The sequence below is a fragment of the Chiloscyllium plagiosum genome, unplaced genomic scaffold (assembly GCF_037043375.1).
Source record: "Chiloscyllium plagiosum isolate Xiang-an unplaced genomic scaffold, Cpla_swu_hap1 HiC_scaffold_2, whole genome shotgun sequence".
NCBI classification, from domain to species: domain Eukaryota; kingdom Metazoa; phylum Chordata; class Chondrichthyes; order Orectolobiformes; family Hemiscylliidae; genus Chiloscyllium; species Chiloscyllium plagiosum.
In genome coordinates, this window is record NW_028270140.1 from 145,929,383 (window position 1) to 145,944,610 (window position 15,228).

A 15,228-nucleotide genomic window follows, 5' to 3' on the forward strand; every position below is an offset into this window, starting at 1 on the left:
AGGTGTCACTTGTGGGGTTCACTTTAACATCGGATAATGGCAATGTGTGAGCTGAGGGAGCGGTCAGATTGCATCTCTTTTATTGTTAATGGTGGATGGACAGGAACATTTACATTGGAACCATCTTCTATAAAGGGTGAGGTGGACATTGAACTCAGTTTCAACTGCTCTTGCTTGTGTGTTCGAAACAGGAAGGACGCAACGAATTGGCTGTTCAGTCTGCAGCAGACCTATGCAGGATATACTGCCTCCATGTGACACTGCTACGTAATCTACCCTTATCCCACAGAGCCCTCCAAAAAGATTTTCCGTGGACTGATTTTGCTGACCACTTCTTATTGCAGGTAAGTGCTGGCACTGGACAAAACACAGTAATGGGGTAAATAGCATCTCCCCTTACTTTTAAATTGTTCTCCCTGGTTCTCAACTTACAGCTTAACTGTATCTGACCTGTCTATCGCTTTCATATTTTGTTGGTTTCAATCAGATCTTTAAACCTCGACAGACAACAGGCCCAATCTCTCTTCATAGGGTAGTCCCACCAACCCATGTACAGATCTGCTAAACTTATGTTGCATTCCCGTGATGTTAACAACATCTTTCCTGAGATAACAGAACAGCGAGTTATTGTCACGTGTATTTTTCCAAAAAGAAGACAATGAAATCTTTTACATGTCACCACAGTGCGGTACCCAAGCTAATGGTAGAAGTCATAAATAAAAAGGAAAAGAGGTAACTTCACAGATCAATTAACGGCCCCAGGGATCGGGAGACGCAAGAAAACGAGGCTTAGACAGCCATGCAGAGACAAGAGCTCCACGCCAGGACAACAGCTCCACGCCAGGACAACAGCTCCAGGCCAGGACAGCAGCTCCACGCCAGGACTAGAGCTCCACGCCAGGACTAGAGCTCCACGCCAGGACTAGAGCTCCACGCCAGGACAGCAGCTCCAGCAGCTCCACGCCAGGACAACAGCTCCACGCCAGGACAGCAGCTCCAGCAGCTCCACGCCAGGACTAGAGCTCCACGCCAGGACTAGAGCTCCACGCCAGGACTAGAGCTCCACGCCAGGACTGGAGCTCCACTCCAGGACTGGAGCTCCGCGCCAGGACCGGAGCTCCGTGCCAGGACCAGAGCTCCGTGCCAGGACCAGAGCTCCGTGCCAGGACCAGAGCTCCGTGCCAGGACCAGAGCTCCGTGCCAGGACTAGAGCTCCACGCCAGGACTAGAGCTCCACGCCAGGATTAGAGCTCCACGCCAGGACTGGAGCTCCATTCCAGGACTGGAGCTCCATGCTCCCACAGGCCAATCAAGTCCACACTAATTCTCCAAAGAGCATCCCACCCAGGCCCTATAACCCAACATGTTGCCGTGGCTAACCCACTCAGCCTGCACATCCCTGGATACATGGGCAATCCATCCAACCTGCACATGGTTGGATTGTGGAAGGAAACCCACAGGGAGAACATGTGAACCCAACACAGACAGCTGCCTGAGGATGGAATCAAACCTGGGTCCCTGGCATTGGGAAGCAGCAGTGCTGACCGCTGAGCCACCATACCACCCACGTGAAAATGATGCACTGAGAGTGACCATTTGAACAATTGCACATGTATCAGCTCTTTGAGGGTGAAATCTCTCCAACCTGGTAGTTGTCATTGGGAACGTGAGGAGATTCATGTCTGTGAGGATAGGGGAAAACCACACCATCCCCCCCCCCCCCTTCTCAACTGGACAACCATACCAGAGAGAGGTGGCATTGGTGGGGGAGGGGAGAGGTGGGGGTCTCACAAGTGTATTAGTTCCTTAGCCAGAAGCATCTGATTGCTCTGTTGGATAATGAAGTTTCCATTTGCGGTCAGGTCAGGCCTCCTGCTTGGATCATATCACAGAAAGCCAACAGCAGGAAGTGTCTTGCAACAGCTCGCTGGCCTTGGGGTTTGGTTGGTCTCTGGGCCATTGAGGGGGGGGGGGGGGGTGATATTTCCCTCACACCCTCTCTGCCCACCATTCCCCAAGCACCTCCTGCCATAGCAGTGCCTACCTCCACCATTGGAACTGATACCCTGCTAGGTCTGCAGACTCCTGATTGGGCCTGCAGCCTCAGAAGTAGCCAGTGAGGTGTCGATCTCCTTCGTGATCCTGGGAGCGTTCACGTCACCTTTAAGTATGAGGTTGGGATCCTCATTAAAGAGGTAAAGTTTCTGTCCTGAAAGAGCTTCGCACTGACACCTCATCCGCCCCTGACCCCCTGCTGTTAGCCCTGACCTGAAACTGTCCTTCTGTTCAATTCCTTATTGCATTTCCTTTCACAACTTCCTATGGAATCTGCTTCCTGCAGACAGTGTACTCCAGATTCTGGTAACCAGCAGGAAATCACTTCTTTTCTTTGCAGAGAAGACTGGCAGAATATTGCATTCTGAAAACACTGCTGGTCACTGGATGGAAAGTTGACGTGACTTATCTGAGTGATCTGAACGATGGGCGTCTGTTAAGGACTGTCGCAAAAATGTGTTCTGAAATGCCACGTTGTACCGGTAAATCTCCCAGACACTGGGTTACTGATTTCTTCTCTACTTCCCACCCAAGCATTGAGCTCCGCCTCCCACCCACTCACTGAGTTTCTCTTCCTCCTAAACCTTAAAGCTGAATCTCTGCTCCTTGTATCTAATGGGAAAAGCCTTTCTTCTCCAACTTGGCCATAATCTTGCACCTCTATCAGATCTGCTGTCAATCCCCGCTTAAGGAGAGAAACCCTAACATCTCCAAACTTACTTTGTAGCTAACTTTATACACAGGGAGGGCAGTGGCTGAGGGATACTAATCCACACACCCAGGTAATGTTTGGGGGACTTGGGTATGAAACGTCCCACAATGAATGCTGGAATTTGAATTTGATAGAAAACTGGAATTGGGAGTCTAATGATGACCATGAATCTATTGTCAGTTGCCATGAAAAACCCATCTGGTTTCCTAATGTCCTCTAGGGATGGAAACCAACAGCCTTATCTGGTCCGGCCTACATGTGACTTCAGACCCACGGCAATGTAGTTGACTATTAACTGTCCTTTGGGCAATTAGGGATGGGCAATAAATGCTGGCCCAGCCAACAACACCCTCAGCCATTAATGAATTAAACAAAAAATAATTTATGGAATGTGGGAACATTCATGAATATTGGTGAGGCCCATTCCTAACTCCCCAGAGGGCAGTTTATAGTCAACTACATAGCTATGGGTCACATTAGGTCAGACCAGGTAAGGACACCAATTTCCTTCCTTGAATGACATTTGAGAACCAGATGGACAATCAAGTATGGTTTCATGGTCATCATTAAACTCCAAATTCCACATTATCATTAAATTCCAATGTCACCATCTGGCATGGCGGGATTCAGACTCCGATCTCCAGAATATTATTGGCTAATTGTCGGTGTTTACCGTCCAGGAGATGCACTGCAATAACTCACCAAGGCTCCTTAGACCAACACTGAGAAGGGCAAGGGTGGCAGATTCATGGGAACACCACCTTCTGCCAGTTTCCCCTCCAAGTCACAACCATTCTCATTTAGAAATATTTCACTTATCCTTCAGTGTGACCAGGTCAAAATCACTATACTGTGGGTCTACCTACTACTTAATGGACTGCTGTGGCTCAAGAAAACATCTCCGAACCAACTTCTTGAGCATTTAAGGACGGGCAATAGATGCTGACACAGTGTGTCGCAACTCGTGCAAGAATCTTAAAGTTAACAAGTATCACCGATCATTTAAAATATTGCCCACCTTCCATTTCCCATCCAAGATGGAAGAACATTCTCATTGGAGGTCAGGGATCTGACAGTGTTTAGTTCTGGTCTATAATGGATGGCAATTTCCCAGCATGAGCTGGAGTTGGATACGATGTAGATAAATGGACATTCACCTTCAGAAGAGTCAAGTGTGGCCTAGCGTCGTTACAGGCCCAGAGATAGCCCTCTCTTCTCTGAGTTGAGATGGTGTGAGTTTAAAGTCCTGCATTCAATTGACTTAACCCTTAACCAACATCTGAAAATACCCACCAGTCATCTAGTCATTAATGAATCTTGTGACTACACTTCACGCAAACATTGTACATTACCAGCTGCTGGTTGCAAAAATCCGCCATGATTTTTTTTGTCTGTGACATTGGTTTGTGAGGTGGTTGGAGTGGTTCAATAATCCTGTGAGGTATACCTGCTGATTAGTGTGGAGTGCTTATTGATGAGGTGTAACTGCAGTACAATTATAATGATCGCCCTCACATGGGTTTCTGTTTAACAGACACAGAGGACCAGTTAGGCAGTAAGATTGGAAGTGAATACAGACATATCTGGGAAACCGTCGCTAAGATATCACCTGAACTCGATGTAGGACATGCTTTCCCAGTGACATGTACTTCAACGGTATTTCTGAAACCAGCAAAGCCTGAAGGTATGTTTAACAGCACTCTTACTCTTACTTTTCATTAACCTTAGACACTCCATTTAGTGAGTATAATTTACTGCTTTTAGGAATCTAGGAAAATCCAGGAGAACAACCCCCCTAAGCCATCTAAACAGTCCCATCTGTGCGTGATTCCTCAAGTAACTATAGCAACGTTGCCCTGTCACATAGTAAACTATCTCATTCATAAAAGCGTTATCACACAAGATAGTGTAATTGATTTATTTCAGGAAGCACAGGGAAGGGTGGGGTAGTGGGGGGGGGGGGGGGGGGGGGCGCGATGTAATACAAGATTTCACGGTAACAAGAAAACATTTAATAGCTCAGACGTACAGGAGAGGTTTCCATTCAACGAAGTGGCCTCAGCTGCTTCACTGGGCAGGGAATTCCATAGATTCACAACCCTCTGGTTGGAGAAGTTCCTCCTCAGCTCAGTCCGAAACCTGCTCCCCCTAGTTTGGAGACCATGCCCTCTTGTCCTAGTTTCACCCTCCAGTGGAAATAACCTCGCTGCTTCCATCTTATCTATTGACGCTACCTTGTTGAATGTTTTTAAGGCAATGGTAGATTAACGTTTTGAACAGTAAAGAATTAAGGGATGCAGTGAGAGCGCAGCCACGAAAGATCAGCCACGATCTTATTGAATGACAGAGCAGGCTCGAAGGACCAGACGGCCTACTCCCATGTTTATATATTGAAATAAAACCTAGAGGCCGGGAGTAGCCACTCATAAATTCAACAGGGAAATACAGAGAAACAGAAAAGCCAGAGATCTGAATCAAGCAAAAACAGAAATCACTGGAGAAACTCAGCAGGTCTGGCAGCATCTGTGGAGAGAGAAGAACAGAGAAACAGAAACAGTTAACATTTCGAGTCCAGTAGCCCTTTTTCAGGTCCGTTCCAGCTGTTAATTGGTTATACAGTCTATGACCAAGTATAATAGACTGAGTCATTGTCTCTCAGGGGATAAGAGTGTCTGTTACCGAGTATTAATGTAATTAACCAGTCTTAAGCAGTTGTCTTAATATTATATCATTAATTACATTGTGTTATTCAAGTGCATGGGTCTTCTGCTGAGCATAAGAACCAGGAGCAGGAGTCGGCTGTCTGGCCCATCAAGCCTGCTCCGCCACTCAATAAGATCTTTTCAAAGACTCAGCTCCACTTACCTGCCCTCTCACCATAACCCTTAATTCCTTTATTGATCAAAGATCCAGCTATCTTAGCCTCAACTGCTTCACTGGGCAGGGAATCCACAGGACACATTAGTGGTTAATTGTTCGCCATTTAATATGAGTACTCATGTGTCAATTTGTATTACAAGAAGAATTGATGGCAGCCGATCTACCCTGGCATAGCCAAATGTCAACTGCAGGTATCTCTTGCCCAACACTATTCATGTTCCACTTCCCAATCAGCATTTGACTGGAGTATACAGAGGTCTGGACTTCCCTGGTTCAAGAAGACAGCTCAGCACCACTGATTGAACTAGAGGACGGGCAAGTAATGCTGGGCCCAGCCAGCGATGCCCACACCCGTGAGTGAATACAAGGTTGGAAAATGGAGGAGAAGTAGACCATTCAGCCCATTGAGTCTACCCTGCCGCTAAATGAGGTCATGGCTGATCTGACAATCCTCAGCTCCACTTTCTTGCCTTTGCCCTTTAACCCTCGATTTCCTTCCTGACTAAAAATCTCTCTATCGCAGCCTTGGATACATTAACGACCCAACCTCGGCAGCCCTCTGTGGTAAAGAATTCCATTGATTCATTACTCACTAGAAAAAAGAAATTCCTCCACCTCTCAGTCTTAAATGTGTGAAGCTTTATTCTGAACTGATGCCCCTGGTCCTAGAAGCTCCCACAGGGTGAAACAACCTCTTCATATATTCTGTCAATTAACCACCAATATATTCTCAGCAGAAGAGGCACATACTAGAATCACAAGGGGTAACTTATATTATTAAGGAACAAGCCTTAAGACTGGTTAATTACACTAATACTTGGTAAGAGTCACTCGTAGCTACTGAGAGGTAATGATTCAATCTATTATATAAGCATAGAATCCCTACAGTGTGGAAACAAGCCCTATAACTCAACACCGACCCTCCAAAGAGTAACCTTCCCAGACCCATTCCCCCTCACTAATGCACCTAACCTCCACATCCCTGAATACTAGGGGCAATTTAGCATGGCCAATTCACCTAACCTGCACATCTTCGGACTATAGGAGGGAAACCAGAGCAAAATTGCACAGACACAGGGAGAATGTGCAAATTCCACACAGGCAATGGTCCAAAGCTGGAATTGAACCCAGGTCCCATGGCACTATGAGACAGCAGTGCTAACCACTGAGCCACCACTATTACACATGGCCATGCACTGTAGAACAGATAAACCTGTCCTGAAGAAGGATTACTGGACTCAAAATGTTAACTGTTTCAGTTTCTCTGTTTCTGTCTTCACAGATGCTGCCAGACCTGCTGAGTTTCTCCAACACTGTAAGAATATTAAAATAAAAACAAAAGATTGCAGATGCTGGAAATCTGAAATAAAAACAAGAGTTCTGGGCAAACACAACAGGTCTGGTAGCATCTGTTGAGAGAAAAACAGTGTTGACATTTCACAGATATTATTAAACTGGAGAAGGTTCAGAAGAGATTTACCCGAATGTTGCGGGGAATGGAGGGTTTGAGTTGTAAGGACAGCGTGGAACTTTTTTTTAACTGGAGTGTAGGAGGTTGAGCAATAAACTTGGAGAAGTTTATAAAATCATGACAGGTGAATGGTAGTTATCTTTTCTCTAGGGTGAGGGATTTCAAGACATTGGTTAGGCCACTGTTGGAATATTGCGTGCAATTCTGGTCTCCTTCCTATCGGAAGGATGTTCTGAAACTTGAAAGGGTTCAGAAAAGATTTACAAGGATGTTGCCAGGGTTGGAGGGTCTGAGCTACAGGGAGAGGCTGAACAGGCTGGGGCTGTTTTCCCTGGAGCATCGGAAGCTGAGGGGTGACCTTATAGAGGCTTATAAAATCATGAAGGGCATGGATAGGATAAATAGGCAAAGTCTTTTCTCTGGGGTGGGGGAGTCCAGAACTAGAGGGCATAGGTTTAGGGTGAGAGGGGAAAGATATAAAAGAGACCTAAGGGGCAACGTTTCATGCAGAGGGTGGTATGGGTGTGGAATGAGCTGCCAGAGGAAGTGGTGGAAGTTGGTACAATTGCAACATTTAAGAGGCATCTGGATGGGTATATGAAAGGAAGGGTTTGGAGAGATATGGGCCGGGTGCTGGCATGTGGGACTAGATTGGGTTGGGATACCTGGTCGGCATGGACAGGTTAGACCGGAGGGTCTGTTCTGTGCTGTGACTCTTGGACTCTATGACTGGGGGCATATTTTTAAGGTGAAAGGAGAAAGATTTAAAAAAGACATGAGGGGCAATTTTTTTTTTCATGTGTGTGGAATGAGCTTCCAGTGGAAGTGGTGGATGTGGGTGCAGTTACAACATTGAAAACAAATTTGGATAAATTGATGAGTATGAAATGTTTGGCGAGATCTGGGCAAATTGCAGGCAAGTGGGACTAGTTCGGATTGTGGTTTGTTTCGGTGCTATATGACTTTATGACCATGACTCTGAGTTCAGTGATCCTTTGGCAGAACATGAAACTCTGTTTCTCTCTCAACAGAGCTGCCAGGCTTGCTGGGTTTCACCAGAAATTTCTGCTTCTGCGCTGCTGCGAATAGCGTAAGGTCACCTCCAATTCTCCAAAAGCCCAATAAGTTTAAAAATGGAGATGACTTTGACTTAGAACTCTGCGCTATGGTGACGAGTCACAACTCTCATTCTCGCTTTCCTTTATCCAGATGCATCCATGCAGAAAATTCCTACCACTGGGTTAATACCAATAAAGTCAACATTAGTTGAAGAATTCATTGGGGATTTACTCAAACAATTGCCACAACTGAGCAGGTAAATGAAAGATGACTGGCTGATGATATTGTGTTTGGTGTTTTCACCCTTAATAACCAACCATAATTCTCTCTGCCCTTAGTGAGGACCTGGAACATGAACCACAGTATAAGCTGAAAGAGTTTGATGAGGTTTTACATTGGCACTCCAAAAAACCCATCTTAACTACTCTCGAAGAGCATCGTGAGAAATTGAAGGAACCAATGAGAAGTAAATAATTTATCTTCGATATGTGTATATACATTTATATTATAATCTCTTGGTCATAGCAAACATGAACATTGCTGAGCAGAGAGTGACAAAGCTGAAACTTTCCACCTTGTACTCTTCAAATGTAAGAATGCCAATTTTTCAGACGATCACAATGTTTATAAGGAGTAAGGATGCTGGTTGGTTGACAACAGAACTGCAACTGATGAGAGTGTCAGGTTCCTAGGAGTGACGATCACCAACAATCTGTCCTGGACTACCCATAGAGATGGGATGGACAACGACGCCTCTTCTTCCTCAGATGGCTCAGGAACTTCAGCATGCCCACAATGACCCTCACTGGCTTTTACAAATGCACCACAGAAAACATTCTATCTGGATGCACCTCAGCCTGATACTGCAGCTACTCTGCCCAGGACAGGAAGCAACTACAGAGAATTGTGCACACAGACCGGTCCAACCTCCCATCCATTGACTCCATCTACACCTCTCACTCCCTCAGAAAGGCAGTCAGCATCCTCAAAGACCCCTCCCATCCTGGTTTTAATCTCTTCCAACCTTATCCATCAGGCAGAAAAAACAAAAGCTTAAAGACACATATCAACAAACAGTTATCTTCCCTGCTGTTATTAGACTTCTGAATGGGCCTCTCAAATTTCAAATCGAATGTTGTTCTTGTTTTTGTCCACCTTCTGCACAGCTGTAACTCTGTATGCCTTGCTCCGTTCAATCACTCTGTGACCTGTATGACCTTGTAGGTTAGGATTTGCTATACTGCTTGCAAAGCAAAACCTCTCACTGTACTTAGGTACAGTTAACAACAAAAAAGCAAATCCAATCAATTAGCCACAGCATTGCCTTGGGCAAAGCAGTATTTTCTACTAAATATGACTCCCGATGATAGCACAGTGCATCTGGCTGCGACTGAATTACCAATCAACTTAAGATAAGTCGAGGATCTTGTAAATTGGCTGATGTACACTTTCTAGAGGTGAGGCACATTCATATGCAGGGACCCGTCCTCCACAAACAAAAGGGATATGTTCAAGCCTTGTGGCTTCTTTGAATAATCCAGGAACTTGTATAGTTCATAGTTCTCAGTATCCAGGCTTGGGCTGACAAGTGGCAAGCAGTGAGTACACCTTCTGTGGGCTACAGCTGTTTAAGAAGAAAGTCCACCATCACATTATGCCTGAAATGTCGACTCTCCTGCTCCTTGGATGCTGACTGACCTGCTGCGCTTTTCCAGCACCACACTCTTCGACTCTGATCTCCAGCATCTGCAGTCCTCACTTTCTCTGATCGTGCACAGAAAGGCAGTTAGAGATGGGCAGATATGTTTGCCTAACCAGCCCATGCCTAGTGAATGAATGAACGATAAAAAGGTTTCTCTCCCGTCAATCAGCACAAGGCAGTGTGCTGTGATCTGTGTCTGTCCAGTGTATGCTGTTTTCTAACAAGTCAAACATCTGACTTGCTTTTGTATTTAACCCAATCTTACCCACTTTATTATCTGTTAAAGATCCAAAGCAATGGAGAAACCAGCTACGCAGTCAGCAAAAGCTTGTTGCATTTGAGCGATTTTATGCCGAATCCCTGGATGAAAAGGCAGCGGTGACAATTGTCACCAGTCAGTCGGCGGTCACTGATGACTCGGTAAAGCAGCAACATCAGCCGAGAAAGGGAAACGGCAGCAAAGCAGCGGTAGGTCAATCACCAGCATCTCCCGCTGGCCATTTCCCCTTCAACTCTCCTTTGTCCTGAAAGGCATTGACTCCTCGCTGGGGCTTGGCTGGTTGCTGGGTGACCGCTTATGTGTGCAAGACCTGAAACTGTGTTTAGGCTATGATAGAGGGACAAAAGAGCCAAGCCTGGTATTCGACTCAATGCAAAGGCCATATTCACTGGTACAGGCAAGAGACAAGACATACAATATCATTCTTATACACCCACACAGGCACACTCATACACACACACACACACACACACACACACAGGCACACTCATATACACACACACACACACACACACACAGATACACTCATATACACACACAGGCACACTCCTATACACACACACACACACACACACAGGCACACTCATACACACACACACAGACACACTCATATACACACACACACAGACACACTCATACACACACACACAGGCACACTCATACACACACACACACAGGCACACTCATACACACACACGCACCCGCACACGCACAGGCGCACGCACACACACAGGCACACTCATACACACACAGACACACACACAGACACACTCATACACACACACACACAGGCACACTCATACACACACACACACATACACAGGCACACGCACAGGCGCACAGACACACACAAGCACAGACACACTCACAGACACACACAAGCACATACATACACACACAAGCACAGACACACACGCACATAGACACACATGTACACACACGCACACACACATACACAGACAGACACACACAGACAGACACACAGGCGCACACACACACACAAAGAAAAACACACGCACACACACATACACAGGCACACACACACAGACACACCCATGCACACACAAGCACAGACACACACACAGGCGCATACACACAGACACGCACGTATACACATACACAGACACACAGGCGCACACACACAGACACACACGTATACACATACACAGACACACACAAGCGCACACACATACACACATACAAACACACACACATACACAGACACACAAGCACAGACACATATACAGACACACACACATACAGACACACACAAGCACAGACACATACACACATACACAAACAAGCACAGACACACACATACACACACACATACATACACGGACACACATAAGCACAGACACACAACAAACACAGACACACACACGTGCGCACACACAGACACACACATGCAGACACACTCAGACAGACAGACACACACACACACACAGACAAACACACACAGACACAGATACCTCCTCCCCCCCATCCCACACATACTCTCACACATTAAAGGGCCTGATTTAATTTAATTTCCCGGGTAGTTGGGTTCTGTGGGGCAGAAATGAGAAGTGAGAGTGGTGGGGTCATTTGGTGGGTAAGGTCAGATCAGGTTAGATGGCAGATGTGCCATGGCTATCACTCAGTTCCCTCCTGCTGGAGTTCTGCTGGTGTTGGGTGAGCTGTTAGATGGCCTGCCCGCCCTTCAGCTAACTGATAGGCTGACGTGGTGAGTTGATGCCCAGTTGACCACCGCACCCCATCATTGCTGGGATTGTACCAGAGGCAGATGATGCCTTTGCCACCTGGACAAGCAGGAAGAGAAACTCTGGAGTCCTCAACATGGCCCAGCTGGGCTAGAGGAGAGGGTAGTGCTGGGGAAGGGACAGGATGGGTTCTTAGACAGTCACCAATGCCCAATGGTTGCCCCTACAACTAGTTCCAATTGGTTACTTCCGCCCGTTCCTCCAGGCTGGTTAGTCGATCACAAGCAGGTCAAACCCCTGACCTTCTCTCCATCATGTTCCGAAATGGGATGTTTGCTGCTGCACAACGTTCAGCACCATTCACGACTTCTCGCGTACATTTGAACATGCGCTGCTTCAGTAACAAGATCTCGATAATATCCAGGCTCGGGCTGACAAGTGGCAATTAACACTCATGCTGGCAATGGCCTGCAGCTTATGTAGACACACCTTGCTCCCAGTTAGGGGGTGGAGCCATGACCCTGTGCCAATTGTCAGAGAGAAACCCATTAAATCATCTCCGTGGAGCTGGGCTGGCATGGTGCCTCACTGACGTGCACATACACACACATGTGGGGTACAGACTGGCACAGGTACAGCCTCATGCACATTCACTTATACCCACTCACTTGCACACATTCACTTATACACACTCACTTACACGCACTCATTTATACACACTCACTTACACACACTCAATTACACACACTCACACACACACAAATCTTACACACACTCACTTATACACATTCATTTACACACATTGACTTACACACATTTACAAAGACTCACTTATGCACACACACATCCTATACACTCACTTTTACACACTCATTTACACACATCTTATGCAGACTCACTTACACACACATGTTATGTTGACTTACTTCTGCATACTCATTTACACACACTCACTTCTACACGTTCACTTACACGCACCCATTTATACACACACACACACGCCCTGTCCCTGGATAACAGCCCATAGTGACTTGTGCCTGACTCTCACTGTCTCATGAAGCCTGTTGCCCTAGCCCTTGGCTTCTATCAATCCACCTTTTCACACTCTCTGTGTTTCTCCATGGGATATTTGCCCTGAGTCTCCCACTTCATTGTATCTGTCATCTCTGCTGGACTGTAGCATAGGGTAAAGGTTGATTAAAATAGTTTGCTGACACCAATCCTCCTTTGTCAATACCGTGCCTGGGGCCTGTCTAATAATCAGTGGTGAGAGAATAGGCCACAGGTGAGTTCAAACAGAAGGCGCAGTTGTCCTAGTTAACAAGATGGTTTATTGCATGGTTGAAACTTTATTGCTGGAACAGCACAGCGGGTCAGGCAGCATCCAGGGAACAGGAGATTCGACGTTTCGGGCACAGGCCCTTCTTCAGGAATGAGCAGAGAGTGTTCAGCAGGAGAAGATAAAAGGTAGGGAGGAGGGACTTGGAGGAGGGGAGTTGGAAATGTGATAGGTGGAAAGAGGTCAAGGTGAGTGTGATAGGTCGGAGTAGGATGGAGGCGGAGAGGTCAAGAAGAAGACTGCAGGTCAGGAAGGCGGTGCCGGGCTGGAGTGCCAACTTACATTACCGGAGAGACATATTTACAAAGGGCCATTGGGAGCTTACCTGAATAAATCTACTCCTTATGAACATCAGGACTTCCTCTTCCCACTCGAAGACAGTGTATGATACCATCAGATTGGGTAGAGCTAGTCCAACATTAAGGTTAACTCTTTTAAGGGCCATTAGTTTACACAATGCTCCACAATTTTGTTACATGTTAAGCTAATGTTAACAGCCATGAATTTGCCCCCTCTAACTAACATGCTTTGTATAAACTTTCTCTGAGAAAGAAGAAGAAAAGTTCCGAACTCATCATCGAAGCTCATGAGAAGAAGAAGAAGGAAGAAGAGGAGAGAAAGGCCAAGGAACGCTGGAGCTCACTGCAAGACTCAATTCAGAAGGAGCTGAGCAATGATATCGACAAAGGGATTAAGACTCTGGAGAGGTTCCTGCAGACCTGTGCCAGTGATAGTGTGAAAGTAACCGCTGAGATGGAGGCGAGTAAATACTGCTACAAGGCTTGGGCTGAACACTGCAGATCTAAAGGTAAGAACGACAGTCACTTCGGTTTCAATGATGTGTAATATTGTGTAAAATGGCTGCCGAGGTTCCTATGGCAACCAAGCTTTCTTCTTGTAAGTACCTTCTTGGCCGTCAAAGGCCTGCGTGTTGTGAGGTTGTGAATGGTGCTACTGCAATGCAAGTTCTTTGTGTTTTTGTTTCGGTTTAACCCTAAACATTCTCTTGCAAGTGTCAAGCTCCAGGTCACATGGTGGAGAAACTGATATCGGAAGGTCAGGGGTCACTCCGACAGAGTGGGGGTGTTCCACAGGGCAGCATGATGCCTCAGTGGGCATCACAGTGGCTCAATGGGGTGGCACGGTGACTCAGTGGTTAGCACTGCTGCCTCCCAGCACCAGGGTCCCAGGTTCGAGTCCTGCCTCTGGCAACTGTCTGTGTGGAGTTTGCACATTCTCCCCGTGTCTGCGTAGGTTTCCTCCAGGTGCTCCAGTTTCCTCCCACAGTCCGGAGATGTACAGCTTAGTGAATTGACCATGCTAAATTATCCATATTGTTCAGGGATGTGTAGGTTAGGTGTATTAGTCAGAGGTAAGTATCAGGTGGGGGGGGCTGGGTCTGGGTGGGTTACTCTTCAGAGGGTCGGTGTGGACTTGTTGGGTCGAAGGGCCTGTTCCCACACTGTAGGGATTCTATTCTATGAATCAATCACAAAGTCAGTGCTGGGTTTTGCTAATGGAAAGGAGACCACAGTGTGAGTGGTGGATAAATTAGTTTGATTAGTTTGAAAGAAGTACGAGTGAAACCTGCTTTCACCTGGAAGGTGTGTCTGGGGCCTTGGACAAAGAGGCGGAGGTGAACGGGCACGATTGGACGGGAATGTGTTTCAGAGGGATGAGCAAATGTTTGGGGTGGTGGAGGAATGGACCAGGGTGTCACCGAGGGAATGGCCCCTGCAAAATGCTACCAGCGCTGGGGGGGGGGATGTGTTTGGATGTGGCATCCCGCAGGAACTGGCAGAGGATGATCCTATAGACCAGTGAGGTGGAACAGGGGAACCCAGTTGCTGTCCTGGAAAGGAGTGGAAGGGGTGAGGGCAGAAGGTCAGCAGATGAGTTGGACATGGCTAAAGACCCGGTCGATAACACTGGGGAGGGGAAGGATCTTGGTTGAGGAGAAAGTCAGTCTCCTGGAAGGTGGCACCATTCCAACAGATGTGAGGGACGAGTTGGGAGAACGGGATGGA

At 46.8% G+C, this 15,228-nt stretch overlaps 1 protein-coding gene across 3 annotated transcripts in view; it reads left to right on the top strand.

Annotated features, from left to right (window-relative positions):
* Positions 1-15,228, top strand: part of LOC122539550 (putative ATP-dependent RNA helicase DDX60) — a 167,207-nt gene that overhangs the window by 54,750 nt on the left and 97,229 nt on the right. For all 3 annotated transcript variants that reach the window (XM_087974154.1, XM_087974160.1, XM_087974161.1), the window contains 7 exons: positions 192-344; positions 2,396-2,537; positions 4,302-4,451; positions 8,328-8,433; positions 8,516-8,643; positions 10,166-10,347; positions 13,754-14,009. In XM_087974154.1, coding sequence (XP_087830280.1) covers positions 192-344; positions 2,396-2,537; positions 4,302-4,451; positions 8,328-8,433; positions 8,516-8,643; positions 10,166-10,347; positions 13,754-14,009 — 1,117 coding nt within the window. The remainder of the gene's footprint in view (positions 1-191; positions 345-2,395; positions 2,538-4,301; positions 4,452-8,327; positions 8,434-8,515; positions 8,644-10,165; positions 10,348-13,753; positions 14,010-15,228) is intronic.